We start from the raw sequence: 14310 nt of genomic DNA on the forward strand, positions 1-14310 counted from the left end.
AGTATTTGGAGATTTTTGAGGATGTAGCTATTGTGTGTGGGAAAATGCTGTTGAGGTAGGTCATCAGCCATGACCTTAATGGATGGCAGAATGAACTCAAAAGGTTGAATGGCCTACTCTTGCTCTAATTCTCATTCATATTGTTAACTAGTAAGGTAGATAAAGGGAAACCAAAAGATGCAGTATACAGGGAAACAGTGATACTATCACTGGACGAAGCTAATGATCTGGGGACATGAGTTCAAATCCCACCACAGCAGCTTGTAGAGTTTAAATTCAACTTATTCATAAATATCAAATCCAAAACTAGTTTCACTAACAGTAATCGTAACAACTATTCTCGATTGTCAGAAAAACATGTCTAGTTCTTGAAGAAAATCTGCCATTTATATCTAATCTGGCCTACATGTGACACACACCAATGTGGTTGACTGTTAATTGCTAAAAGGTTTTTGATAAGGTGCCACACAAGTTAATGTGCAAGGGCTCATGAAGTGGAGGTAAGATATTAGCATGGATAGTGCATTGGTTAATGGACAGGGAATAGACAATAGGAATAAATGGCGCATTTTCAAGTTGGCAGGCAGTATCGACTAGAATGCCGCACGGTAAATGCTGAGGCCTCAGCTGTTTACAATCAATATTAATAACTTTGAAGAAGAATCCGAGATAATGAAGTTTGCTGACAATACAAAGCTGGATTGGAATATAAGCCGTGAGGAGGACAAAGAGGCTGCAAAGAAATATAGAGAGGTTAAGTGAGTGGGCAATAAGACAGTAGATGAAGTATAAAGGTGGGGAAGCATGAGGTTATTCAAGCAAAATACTGCAGGTGTTGGAATCTGAAACAAAAACAGAAAATGCTGGAAAAAAAAATCAACAGGTCTGGCAGCATCTGTGGAAAGAGAAAATACAGTTAATGTAACAAGCTCTATTTTTGCCTGAAGTTATTCACTTTGGGGAGTAGGAAGAGAAAAGCAGGATATTTTCAAAGATGTGAAACTTGCAAATGTTGATGTATAGAGGAACTTGAATGTACTTGTATATGGAATAGAAAGCTTGCATGTGAGTATTGCAAACAATTAGGAAGGCAAATGGCACAATAAACTTATTATAGCAACTCTGTAAAGTATGAGCTGGTGCATTTTGAAAGGAGTAATTTGATAAGGAAGTGCTCAATGAATGGCTTGGGAAGTTGGAGGAACAAAGGAACTTTGGCGTGTTTGCCTATAAGTCTCTGAAAACAGAGCAACATATTAGTGGGGTGGTGAGAAAGGTATTTGGGACACATGCCTTTATCAATAGAGGCAAATTATAAAAGCAAGGAAGATATTTTGGAATTGTATAGAACTCTGGTGGGCCACAGCTAGAGTCCTGTGTGCAGTTCTGGTCCCCACATTATAGGAGGATGCGACTGCACTGGAGGGGATGCAGAGGAGATTCACCAGATGCTGCCTGGGATGGAACATTTAAGTTATGAAGAGGTTGGATAGGCTTGGGTTGTTTTTGTTGGAGCAGAGAAGACTGAGGGGCCACCTGATCAAGGTGTTCAAAATTATGAGTATGGACAGAGTTGATAGGGAGCAGTTGTTTCCCTTGGTTGAAAGGTCAGTCACAAGGGGACACAGGTTCAAGGTGAAGGGCAACTGGTTTGAAAGGGGCAGGGGGAGAGTTGCGAGAAAAAACGTTTTTACCCAGAAGGTGGAGAGTCTGGAATGCGCTGCCTGGGAGGGTGGTAGATGTGGGTTGTCTCACATCCTTTAAAAAGTACCTGAATGAGCACTTGGCACATCATAACATTCAAGGCTTTTGGCCAAGCGCTCATAAATGGGATTAGCTCGGAGTTCAGGGGTTTCTCACGTGTTGGTGCAGACTCGACAAGCCAGGGGGCTTTGTCTGCACTGATTGGGGTGCAGGAATTAAGTAGTCTTGCTATAATTATGCAGACTTTGGTAAGACCATACCTGAAATATTGTACACATTATCTGAGGAAGGATACATTTGCATGGCAGACAGTACAGTGAAGGTTCACTGGAGTGGTGCCTGGGGTGAAAGGCTGAGTACACTCCCATAGGAGTTTAGAAGATGGGAGGCGGCCACATTGAAATGTACAGGATTCTGAAATGCCCTGATAAACACCGAGAGGTTGTTGCCCTTGTGTTTTAGATACCCCAGCCAGTGGAACAGTCGCAGGATATTGGGGGCACGGTGGCAGTGGGTTCAATTCCAGCCTTGGGTCACAGCCTGTGTGCAGTCTGCATGTTCTCCCCATGTCTGCGTGAGTTTCCTTCTAGAATCTGAAAGACTTGCCGGTTAGGTGGATCGGCCATGCTAAATTCTCCCTCAGTGTACCCGAACAGGTGTCAGAGTGTGGCGACACGGGTATTTTCCCAGTAACTTCATTGCAGTGTTAATGTAAGTCTACTTGTGACATTAATGAATAAACTTAAATTTAAAATAAGAGGCGAGGAAAATGTTTTTCAACTCAAATATTTGGCATTCTCTACCCCAGGAGGGGTGTGGATGCTCCATTATTGAATATATTTAGACAGGTTTTAGTATCCAGGAACTGAGGGATATGGAGATCAAGTAGGAAAGTGGCACTAAGACAAAAGATCAGCCATGATCATTCTGCCTACAAAAGCAAGCTCTACTCCTGTTCTGTTGTTATGTAGAAGGCCATTCAGCCCCTTAAGCCTATCCTGCCATTCAGTGAAATCATGGCTGATCTGTGACCCAATTCCACACACCCACCTTTGCCTCCATAGCCCTCAACATATCTGGTTAACGAAAAATCCATTAATCTCAAATTTGTAATTAACAACTGAATAGCAGCCATTGCACACAGAAACATTTGCTAACTTCATGGACAGATTATGGACAGGAAGAAGGAGAATTTTAATTTAGGTATTGCTTAACCCAGAGCCAATGTAGGACAGCAAGTGCAGGGTGAAGGGAAAATGGAACTTGATGCAAATTAGGACACGGCAGCAGCCTTGGACAGCCTCAAGTTTAGAGGGTAGAATGTGGGAGGCCAGCTAGGAATGCATTGGATTTATTAGAATGCCACAGTATTAGGTCCTTCAGCCCAACTGGTCTGTGCTATGCATAGGTTCCACATGAACCTCCTTCCACCCCACTCAGCATATCCTCCTACTCCCTCCTCCCTGGTGTACTTAGAATCAGAAATGATACAGCACAGAAGGGAACCATTCTGCCCATGTGTCCATGCCAACTAAAGACACCCATCTAACTTCCCTTTGCAGCTGGGTAATAAAAGAGATATTGATTCCATCCACACCAGATGTCTCAGATGTGGAGGGCCAGCATTTAATAAACCATGCCATTGTGTGCCTGCTACACCCAAGCCTTAAAATTGGCAACCCTTGCCAAGGACAGCTTTGCAAGATCTCAGCAGGACCATAAGAAGTCCTATTCCGTCGAAATATATCGCGCGATATGCACTGGGCAAGTTCAAGTGAATGGATTACACTTAGTACATTTATTAAAATGTATTAAGGCTAAGTTTTTCTGATCAGCTGTATTAAGTTCATTTGTTTTTTAATAAGAATTAGCGCTTCAATTCCAACCCTTACAAGCCATTATTGTTTAAAGAAAAATCAGTATTGTGCTGTGATTATTTTACATATTACAGTACAGAATTCATGCCAGCATTGATGCTCTTCTTTTGCTTCCTTCCACCCTGCTTCATCTAATCCTGTCAACATATCTTTTATTTTTTTCTCCTTCATGTATATATCTTGTTTACCATCAAGACCTCTATTGTATTCACCCCAACTAGTCATTGTGGTGCAACGTTCCATATTCCCACTCCACTCAGGTAAAGACATTTCTCCCGAATTTCCTTTCGGATTTATCAGTGACTATTTTTTTTTTTAGGGCCCCAGCTTTCATCTCCATCATGAGTGGGGATGTCCTGTCTGCTATCTGCTTGCCCTCAAAAAAGAAATAAGCAAAGCTGAAAACAGCTGAAATGACTCCAAATCAAGAGTCCGCACATAGTGAAGTGTGTTAGGTAATACATTGCCAAAGTGTTAAGTATGCGTTTTAATATTGTCAACAATTAGGATTAGAACAAGAATGTTACTTGTAACACGGCATTAAGGAATAAACATGAAAGTCAACGTCAATTCTTAACTCAGTCCCTGAAGTTAATATTGTAGTTTGTTTTAAAAGCACAAGACAACGTACCCAGGGTGGAACTTGTGAAGCTGTCTAGAAGTGCATCTCCAGGAGTATTTGAGGCATCCTCCTCCTCATCTTGAAGCTGTCCGATCTGCATTGCTGAATACTGATTGTCTGTCCCATCCAGCACCTGGTTCAAACAAGCAGATTCAGTAATAATTTACAACACCAGGTTTCAGCAGGATTGGTGGCGTCTTCCTGTTCATTGAATCCCCATTTCTTCCCTCGTTTCCTCAGAAGTGTTAACTAATCACTTACCCTCTCACCTAAATAATCAGAATTGGGAGTTTAAAGGGTGAACAGAGGAAGCATCTCTGAAATTATGAAAGGTTTAATAATTAGGTAAGGAGTAAATCAGGTTGTTTCCACCTGCTGATGGAAGAGAACATCAGTAATGTCTCCGGAGAAAAGCAGACTGATTTCTCTAGCAAAATGCAATGAGTGGAGGCTAATTTTGTAAAAAAAAAGTGATGTTTAAAGTTTTTAAAGTTTAATTTTTTTATTGTTGCCACAAGTAGGCTTACATCACAATGAAGTTACTGTGAAATTCCCCTAGCCGCCACACTCTGGTACCTGTTCGGGTACACCGAGGGAGAATGCAGCATGGCCGATGCACCTAACCTGCACATCTTTGGACTGAGGGAGGAAACTGGAGCACGCAGAGGAAACCCACAGACACAGGAAGAAATGGATCTAAAATAAGTGTTTTAAACTTAAATAAGTGCAACTATGAAGGTGGCTAAAGTGATCCAGGTAATTCAATTAAAGTACAGGTCAGTAGACAGCAGTAACAGACACTAAGGATATATTTTAGAATACTACGAAAAATACACTTCAGTGAGAAAAAAAGACTAAGGGAAAGACACAACAGCTGTGGCTAACAAGGGAAATTAAGTGTGGCATTAAATTGAAAACATACTGGAATCATAATGGCTCTGGAGAGAACGTAAAGGAGGTTTACAAGAAAGTTATGTAGAGATGCTGGCATTGGACTGAGGTAAACACAATAAGAAGTCTTAAACCTGGTGTTGTGAGACTTCATACTGTGTTTAGAAGAAAGTTGCCAGGGCTAGAAAACTGTTGCTACGAGGAGAGATTGGATAGGTTCAGGTTATTTTCCTTGGAGCAAAGGCGGTGATAGAGGTGTACAAAATTATGAGCAGATGAGATAGTGGACAGGATAAAATTGTTCCCCTTGGTGGAGAATTCTAGAACCAGGAGACATAGATTCAAGATAAGTGGCAGAAGCGTAGAGGGGACATGAGGAAGAACTTTTTTTTAAGAAGAGGATGGTGAGTGTCTGGAATTCACTGCCCAAGTTGGTGGTAGAGGCAGAGACCATAATTCCACTAAAAAGTATTTGGATCTGCACTTTAAAAGCTTAAAGCTATGGGCCAGGTGCAGGAAGGTGGGAGTAGAAAGGGCTATCAGGTATCCTTGGGCTGGCATAAACAAGATGGGCTGAAAGGCCTCCTTGTGTGCTGTGTCTTCTCTATGGGAGTAATGGGTGTTGTGAACTTAGATTTTCAAAAGGCATTTGACAAGTTGGCACATCAAATGCTACTGTGCAAATTATGAGCTTGTTAGTATGGATTGAGGATTGGTTAGCTAAAAGATACAGGAGGGATAAAGGGGTCATTTTCAGTTTGGCAAGATGTGATGACTGGAGCACTAAAAGGACCTATTACCTAATTAGTTACAATTCAGATCAATGACTTGGATAAAAGGACCAAATATATGTTTGCCAAATTTGCTGATGACAAAGATACGAGAGACTTTTTCGAATTATTTTTAATGGGACATGGTCAGAAACTGACTTGACCAGTACTTTGATTGATAATCCACTGAGACGGTGGTGGTGGTGAGCCACCTTCTTGAACCACTGCAATCCACGTAGTGTAGGTACACCCACAGTTAGGGCAGAGTTTTGATCCAGTGACAGTGAGGAAACAGCACTATTGTTCCAAGACAGGATGCCATGTTGAGGGGAACTTGCAGGTGGTGTTATTCCTATACATCTGCTGCACTTGTCCTTCTAGATGACAGAGATTGTGGGTTTAGAAAGTGCTGTCAATGGAGAGCAAGTTGTGAAAAGGACATCATGAGTCTGCAGAATTAAATGCGTGGGCAAAATCTGGCAAATGGAGTATAGTCTGGAAAAACGAGAACTTGTCCACTTTTGCGGGAAGAGTAAATAAGCAGAATATTATTTGAATGGGGAGAGATCACAGAACCCAATGGTACAGAAGGATCTAGGTGCCCTGATACATCCATCAGTAAAAAGTTAGTACGTATGTACAGCAAGTGTTAATGGAGTCAAATGGAATGTTATTGTTTGTTGCAAGAGGAATGGAATATAAAAGTAGGGGTGTTTTGCTACAGTTGTACAAGGTGTTGGCAAAACCATGTCAGGAGCACTGAGTACAGTTTTGGCCTCCTTATTTAAGATGTGTATAAATACATTCAAAGCAATTCAGAGAAGGTTCACTGTTACCTTGGCTGAGGGGGTTACCTTATGAGATGATGATGAATGAGCAGAGTCTGCATCCTTTGGTGTTTAGAAGAATGAAAAGTGATCTTATTGAAACATACAGGATCCTGAGGGACCTTCAGACTGAAAGTTGGAAGGAAGTTTTCCTTGTGGGGAAACTAGAGTTGGAGGACAAGGTGTCTCACGTTTAAGACGGCAATGACAGTAAACTATAAAATTGTACATTATTTTTGTGCTGACATAGCAACAACAATGCACAGCAGGTCGGGTGCTGAGATCAGTTGGAGGATTGCCATGCAACTAAATGGCATTTCTTTGCTCATCAGATGCTATAGACCTGCTGTGCAGTTCCAGCATTTGTCTTCAGGACGATGTTATCTGATGAAGCAGCAGTGCACTTGTGGAACCTCTGTCACCAGTGAAATCCATCAATGGTTGAGATGCACATTTGGACAGGTATGGTTCCAGAATTTAATTTTAACAGAAAAAGATTTGCCAGGATTAATTTTGCTGTCGCTGTCATCTATCCATGAAAATTTAGACATTCGTTACATCAAAATCAGTACGCAGACATTACAAATGTAAAAACCAGGAGACAAGCAGCATTAAATAAGGCACAACATCGAGAAAGTAAAGTGAGAAGAATTACTAAACAACATACAGCTCAATCAGCAGACACAGATTCAAAAAGATTAAAACAGAATAGAACTAATCCTGGGCAAAAGCAGGGATGCATGAACATGAGATCTATGTTCTACTCTACTCTCAAGACAGTGCCAGTCCACGTGAAATGGTCACAGTCACCTTACTAAGAGGCAACATTCGTTTTACTTTATGTACTTAGAATTTGAACTTAATCCTTTCTCAACATGCCTCTGAAGGAATTTCAACCCGATGAAAAATGTTTGCATGCTACAAGCCCACAAATAAAGATAGAGGATGGTTACTGCACTATTCAAGGAAACTCGACTTCTCTCAGCATTCAGGCCAGCATGCAGCAGTGGCAATGTGGGCTAGCATCAGGAACCATGCACACCAAGCTCCTGAATTCATTCATGATACTGTGCAGAAGGCTCATGTAGTGGGAAGGCATTTATTTAGAGAGCAAGAGGGTGAAGGTGGTGTGCAATGAAAGGGTGGGAGCAACAAGGGGGAGAGAAGGGGTTGGAATGACTTATTGAGGAAGTGGGGGTGCAACAAGAGATGAGAAGGTGCAGTGAGAGAGAGGGAGAAAAAGTGGGGTCCAGGACAGATGGAGAAGGGGACGTAATGGGTAATTAAGACAGCAAATGGAATTTTGTCCTTCATTGCTGGAGGGATGGTGCTTAAAAACAGGGAGGTTATGAAGCAGATGTACCCCAGGTCTGGCCTCACCAGCACCTTTGTACATTACTTAAAAAAGGATATACTGGCACTGGACAGGGTGCAGAGCAGATTCACTAGGTTGATTTTGGAGTTGAGGGGGTTGACTTATGAGGAGAGATTGAGTAGACTGGGACTATGCTCATTGGAATTTAGATGAATGAGGGGGAATCTAATAGAAACAAGATTATGAAGGAAATAGATAAGATACAAGCAAGGAGTTTGTTTCCAATGGGAGGTGAAACTAGAACTAGATGGCATAGGCTCAAAATAAGGGAGAGCAGATTTAGGACAGATTTGAGGAGGAACTTCTTTACCCAAAGGGTTGTGAATCTGTGGAATTCCCTGCCCAGTGAAGCAGTTGAGGCTATCTCATTCTATATTTTTAAAGAAAGAGACTTTTGATCAGTAAAGGAGCGGACGGGTAAGTGGAGCCAGTCCACAAAAAAATCATCCATGATCTCATTGAATGGTGGAGCTGGCTCAAAGGGCCAAATGGCCACCTCCTGCTCCTAGTTCTTATGTTCTTGAGTTTAGCAATGAGGTGTAACACGGGGGAGAGAGGATGCGCAACAGGAGGGAGGGGGCAATGGAGAAGAGAGGGGACGGGTTATTACATGAATGATATAGAGTGATAGAGAGAAAAAACAGAGGAAGAATGACTTTGGGTCACTTGTACAACTTGCAACAAGCATCAGATTGGTATTCAGAAGCTTGAAGCCCTCCCAGCCACAGATGGGGCAGAGGGACAATTTGAGGGGAGGGGAATTTTTTTTTAAGCAATTTCAATGGTTGTGAGCTGCTGACCTTTTCACCACGACTAGCTGAGGAACTGGAAGAGAAAGTGGTAGTATCCGAGTCTGAGCCCTCCATGGGGGAGCTGTGAGAGATGTCGGGACCCTCAGTGGAGGTCTGGGACCCCCCCTCTGCCCGCTGCACACTTACAAGCTCTGAACTGTCGGACGGGGTCACGGCTGAATCTGGGCCCTCGGTCGTCTGGGAGCTCTCACTGAGTGGAGATATAGCCTGATTGGTGCGGTCATTCTGATCTGCATTGGTGTCTGACTGGATGGTGCTGATCTGACTGGAACTTCGGCTCAGCGCCTCATCAACATCCCCTTCAACTGTCAAGCCGGTCAGGTCAGATGTTGCCGAACTATTGAGATCGACAGACTCTGCAGACTGTAGAGTGTGCTGGGAACGTGGCTGCTGAGTGATGATATCATGCCCAGTAGAATCTGGCACTGGGCTTGTTGACCCCAAGGCAGTAGGTGATGGAACATCAACAGTACCTTCACTGTTTACTGAACCTGAAAGTGTGAGTGAAAATAACACATTAACTGTTATATACATGTAAAAATAAACAGCAGATAATAAGGATACACAATGTGCTTATAGGTTTCCACACTATTATGAATTCCAATATATAAATGTGGCACATCGACAAAATGATTTTCCAGTCAGCATAATGAAGGGCCCCACGCAGCCTGAACATTCTCTTTCATCATCTTCTGTTGGAAAAAAGATACAAAAGTCTGAGATCACGTACCAATAGCTTCTTCCCTGTTCCCATCAGACTTTTGAATGCACCTACCTTGCACTAAGTTGATCTTTCCCTACACCCTAGCTATGACTGTAACACTACATTCTACACTTGTTTCCTTCTCTATGAACTGTCTGCTTTGTCTGTACAGCATGCAAGAAACAATACTTTTCACTATTTACTAATACATGTGACAATAATAAATCAAATCAAATCAAATCATTGTCCAGTGGAAGGATGAGAAGGGTCTAGATTTTGCACTCAAGTCTTTGGAATGGGCCTTGAACCTGAAAGATTATGGCAACACATCTACTTGAACAAAGCAGTTAGCAGAACAATTGCAATCACTGGTTGGGTTATAAGGATTGCTGGCTGGCTTTCAATGGGAAACAGATCAAGTGGCGATTGCTTCTGTTATTCCTGCAGCAGTTCTGCTAATCACCCACTGAGGTCACAGTAGCTCAGGGCAAATCCCTGCAGAAAAGTCAGGGCCTCTGTTTACCCAGAACTTGAGCTGTACTGGAGGAGTGCACATACCAGCTGTACAGTATTCAGGGAAGGAGTCAGTGTGGTTACAAAGCTGCAGGTTACTAGTGGGAAGGCAGTGGCATAGTGGAATTGTCACTCAACTGCAAATCCAGAGACCCAAGGTACCCTCAAGGGGACTGGGATTCAAATCCCACCATGACAGACAGTAGAATTTTAAAACTCAATAAAATATCTGGAATTAAAAGTCATAAAAACCCATTAGTCCTTCATGGAAGGAAACCTGCCATGAATGAACCATCTACAAGATGCACTGCAGGAACTCAGCAAGGCAGAACCTTCCAATCCCACAACCATCTAGGACAAGAACAGCAGATACCTGTGAAAATTACTACCTGGAGATCCTCTCCAAATCACTCACCACCCTAACCTGGAACCATTTTGCAGTTCCTTCACTGTCACTGTCAAAATCTTGGAACTCCCTCCCTAACAGCGGTGCATATGTACCTCCACCTCAGGGACTGCAGCGGTTCAAGGCGGCAGCTCACCATCACCTGCTCGAGGGCAACAAGGGATGGGCAATTAATGGGTCTAGACAGCGACATCCACATCTCATAAATGAACAAAAAAAGACTTAGTGACAATTGTTACACGTATTTACAACAGCAAAACAGGGTCATTTGAGACTTCAGGGATGGTCGCCCCTTCCTTTTTTTTGGAGGTTGCCCAGGCTTCAGTAAGGATCCCATGCTCATGATTACGCACCATGGTTCAGCCACAAAACCAGTAAATTTTCAGTGGTGATGGCAGAAGAACTAAGACCTGGAGGAATGGCAGCTGCTTACATGTGGAGAATCCTTTGGGAAGAGAACTTGTGTTTTCTTTAAGTGCGCATGAAGAAGGCAATGGAAACCACCTCATTCTTTTACACCAAATCAAACAGTCCATTGATCATGGAGGTTGAAAATGTCTTACGAGCAACTGAAAAGGACTGCGCAGGATTATGAGGGATGGAAAAATAAGCAGAGGAACTGCCCTTGGGCCACAAACCTGGAAAAGTGGTAGTGCTGACTTCTGACCGGGTCTCTGCATCATCTTCAAGTCCATCCTCTTCTCCAGAAACCATTTTGCCTGTTAACGCACATATTGGGTAAAAATGAAGTTCCCAAATGTAAATTTAACATAACTATTCCACCAAAGTGACAAGCAGGTTATTTTAAGTTATCAAAAAAATTCTGAACAAACCATCTGAACAAGTACTGTAACCTGCCACTGCTGGACAATTTTAATTTCCTAATGCACCCAAAAATCTGGGCATTCATTACCCACACTGTACAAATGCATTCTCAGATTGTCTCTGCAACTTCCTTACCTCGCCGTATAAAGCACACTGCATTTCCAATAACTGTACTTTCAAACCCTTTCCCTCCAGGCTTAGAAATGCCATTCTAGGTTAAAGATGCTGTTTAAATTCAAGTTCTTACTGTTTTCAATGATATCTTTCTGATAACGCCCTTAATGAATTGATTTTGATATATAGTCATTCTAAGTTAACTAATAGTGCTGTCTTGAGGTGTGTGCATATTACAAAGGTGGTGGTGCTGGAAGTCATAAAGTGCAAACATAGAAACATAGAAAATGGGTGCACGACTAGGCCATTCGGCCCTGCACCACCAGTATGATCATGGATGATCACGTACATTCAATATTCCACTCTCACTTTCTCTCCATATCTCTTGATCCCTTTAGCCACAAGTGCCACGTCCAGCTCCCTCTTGAATACATCTAGCGAACTGGCTCCAACAGCTTTCTGTGGTAGAGAATGCCACAGGTTCACTACTCTGAATAAAGAAGATCTTGTTCATCTCAGTTCTGAATGGCTTATCCTTTATTCTTAGGTGGTGACACCACGCCACCGCCCCCCCCACCCCCCCCAAACCCTGTTCTGCACTTGCCCAAAATTGGGAACATTCTTCCCACATGTAGTCCAGTCCCATCAGGATTTTATATGTTTCCTTAGATTCCCCCCTCAATCTTCTAAATTCCAGCCAGTACAAGCCCAGTTAATCCACTCTCTCTTGATAGGTCAGTCCTGCCATTCCGGGAATCAGTCTGGTGAACCTTCGCTGGACGTCCTCAATTTCAAAAAATGTCCTTCCTCTGTCTAGGAGACCAAACTGCACACAATACTTAAGATGCAGCCTCATCATGATCCTGTATAACTGCGTAAGACATCCTTACTACTTGCTTAAATCCTCTTGCCACAAATTGGCTTGATGACAAAAGAGAGAGTGTGGTTGTCGAGAGTTGTTTTTCAAACTGGAGGCCTATGACCAGTGGTGTGCCTCAAGGATTGGTGCTGGGTCCACTGTTATTTGTCATTTATATTAATGATTTGGATGAGAATTTGGGAGGCATGGTTAGTAAGTTTGGTGGCATAGTGGACAGTGAAGAACTTTACCTAAGATTGCAATGGGATCCTGATCAATTGGGCCAGTGGGCTGATGAATGGCAAATGAAGTTTAATTTAGATAAATGTGACGATACATTTTGTTAGACTGAACCAGGGCAAGACTTGCTCAGTTAATAGTAGGGCATTGGGTATAAAGGACAAGGTGAACTAGGGATACAGGTTCATAGCTCACTGGTCTGGGTTCTCTGGTTTACTTTCAGTTTCTGTGCAGAGTGCAGCTCTTCAATAAAACCTGTTGTGTTGTTGTTTGAATCTGCACGTGCAAACCGTGAAACCATGTTTCTTTCCATTAAAACACACGACCCCTAACACGGTTAGGGCATCACAGATTCTGATTGAGATTTTCTAGATATAAAAGCATCTTCTGAATTCCCTATTAGATTCATTAGTGTCATTGTTATGGCCCCTAGTTTTGATCTCCCCTACAAGTGGAAACATTTCCGCACCTACTCAACTTTTCATAACCCAAAAGGCTTCAGTCTTTCCTACAGACAAAAGCCCCAGCTTGTTCCAAAGTGTTTTGCATGCGAGTAACCATGCAGCTGCAGCTGTATAACCCCCTGGTCAAACCACACTTGGAGTGCTGTGCTCAGTTCTGGTCACCTCATTAAAGGAGGGATGTGGAAGCCATTGAAAGGGTGCAGAGGAGATTTACAAGGATGTTACCTGAATTGGGTGGCATGCCTTATGAGGCTAGGTTGAGAGAGCTCAATCTTTTCTCCTTGGAGAGATGAAGGATGAGAGGGGACCTGATAGAGGTGTGTAAGATGTTGAGGGGTATTGATCAGGTGGATTCTCAGAGGCTTTTCCCCAGGGCTGAAATGGCTGCCACAAGAGGATACAGGTTTAAGGTGCTGGGGAGTAGGTACAGAGGAGATGTCACGGTTAAGTTTTTCACTCAGAGGGTAGTGGAATCGGCTGCCATCAGTGGTGGTGGAGGCAAATTCGTTAGGGTCTTTTAAGAGACTTCTGGATGAGCACATGGGACTCAATAGGATTGAGGGTTATAGGTAAGCCTAGTAGGTAGAGAGATGATCGGCACAACTTGTGGGCCAAACGGTCTGTTTGTGCTGTAGTTTTTCTACGATTCTAACCAATTTACAGTACAGTGACTAACACAAAAATAGGAGCAGGAGTAGACCTCCTGGCCCATCAAGTCTGTTCCACCATTCAACATGATCATAGCTGACCTAGGGCTTCAACTTCATTCTCCTGCCCATTCCTACATCCTTTAATCCCAAGACACCAAAACTCTGCCTATCACAGGCTATTGTTGGCAAGTTCTAAGTATGATGAAGTATCCACACTAGTTTTGAAAGATTCTCTGTTGAACTATTTATCTGATCACACACTCACCCAGCACTTAGTTATTCGCTTAATTTCAAATTAACTAAAAGGCAAAATAACGTTGAAATGAAATGCACAAGTAAAAATCAATATGACATCAAGTCAAGCAGCATTGCAGCATCATCAGCATTATTACAGTGCAGAGCTAAGCATCACAATCCATTCATAAGAACATAAGAAATAGGAGCAGGAGTAGGCCATCTAGCCCTTCGAGCCTGCCCCGCCATTCAATAAGATCATGGCTGATCTGTTGTGGCTCAGTTCCACTTTCCCGCCCTCTCCCCATAACCCTTAATCCCCTCTCTTATCAAGAACCCATCAACCTGCTTCTTAAAATATTTAGCGAGGCAGCCTCCACCACTTCAACGGGCAGAGAATTCCAGAGATTCACCACCCTTTGAG

The 14310-nt window shown here is 42.8% G+C and overlaps 1 protein-coding gene across 8 annotated transcripts in view; it reads right to left on the reverse strand.

Annotated features, from left to right (window-relative positions):
* htt (huntingtin) overlaps positions 1-14310 on the reverse strand; it is a 216068-nt gene that overhangs the window by 146382 nt on the left and 55376 nt on the right. For all 8 annotated transcript variants that reach the window (XM_080189503.1, XM_080189502.1, XM_080189500.1 and 5 more), the window contains 3 exons: positions 11139-11219; positions 9005-9369; positions 4213-4336 (listed from right to left, as the gene is read on the reverse strand). In XM_080189503.1, coding sequence (XP_080045629.1) covers positions 4213-4336; positions 9005-9369; positions 11139-11219 — 570 coding nt within the window. The remainder of the gene's footprint in view (positions 1-4212; positions 4337-9004; positions 9370-11138; positions 11220-14310) is intronic.

Source organism: Carcharhinus amblyrhynchos, chromosome 5, assembly GCF_965287045.1.
Source record: "Carcharhinus amblyrhynchos chromosome 5, sCarAmb.v2.hapA, whole genome shotgun sequence".
In the NCBI taxonomy this organism is placed as follows: Eukaryota; Metazoa; Chordata; class Chondrichthyes; order Carcharhiniformes; family Carcharhinidae; genus Carcharhinus; species Carcharhinus amblyrhynchos.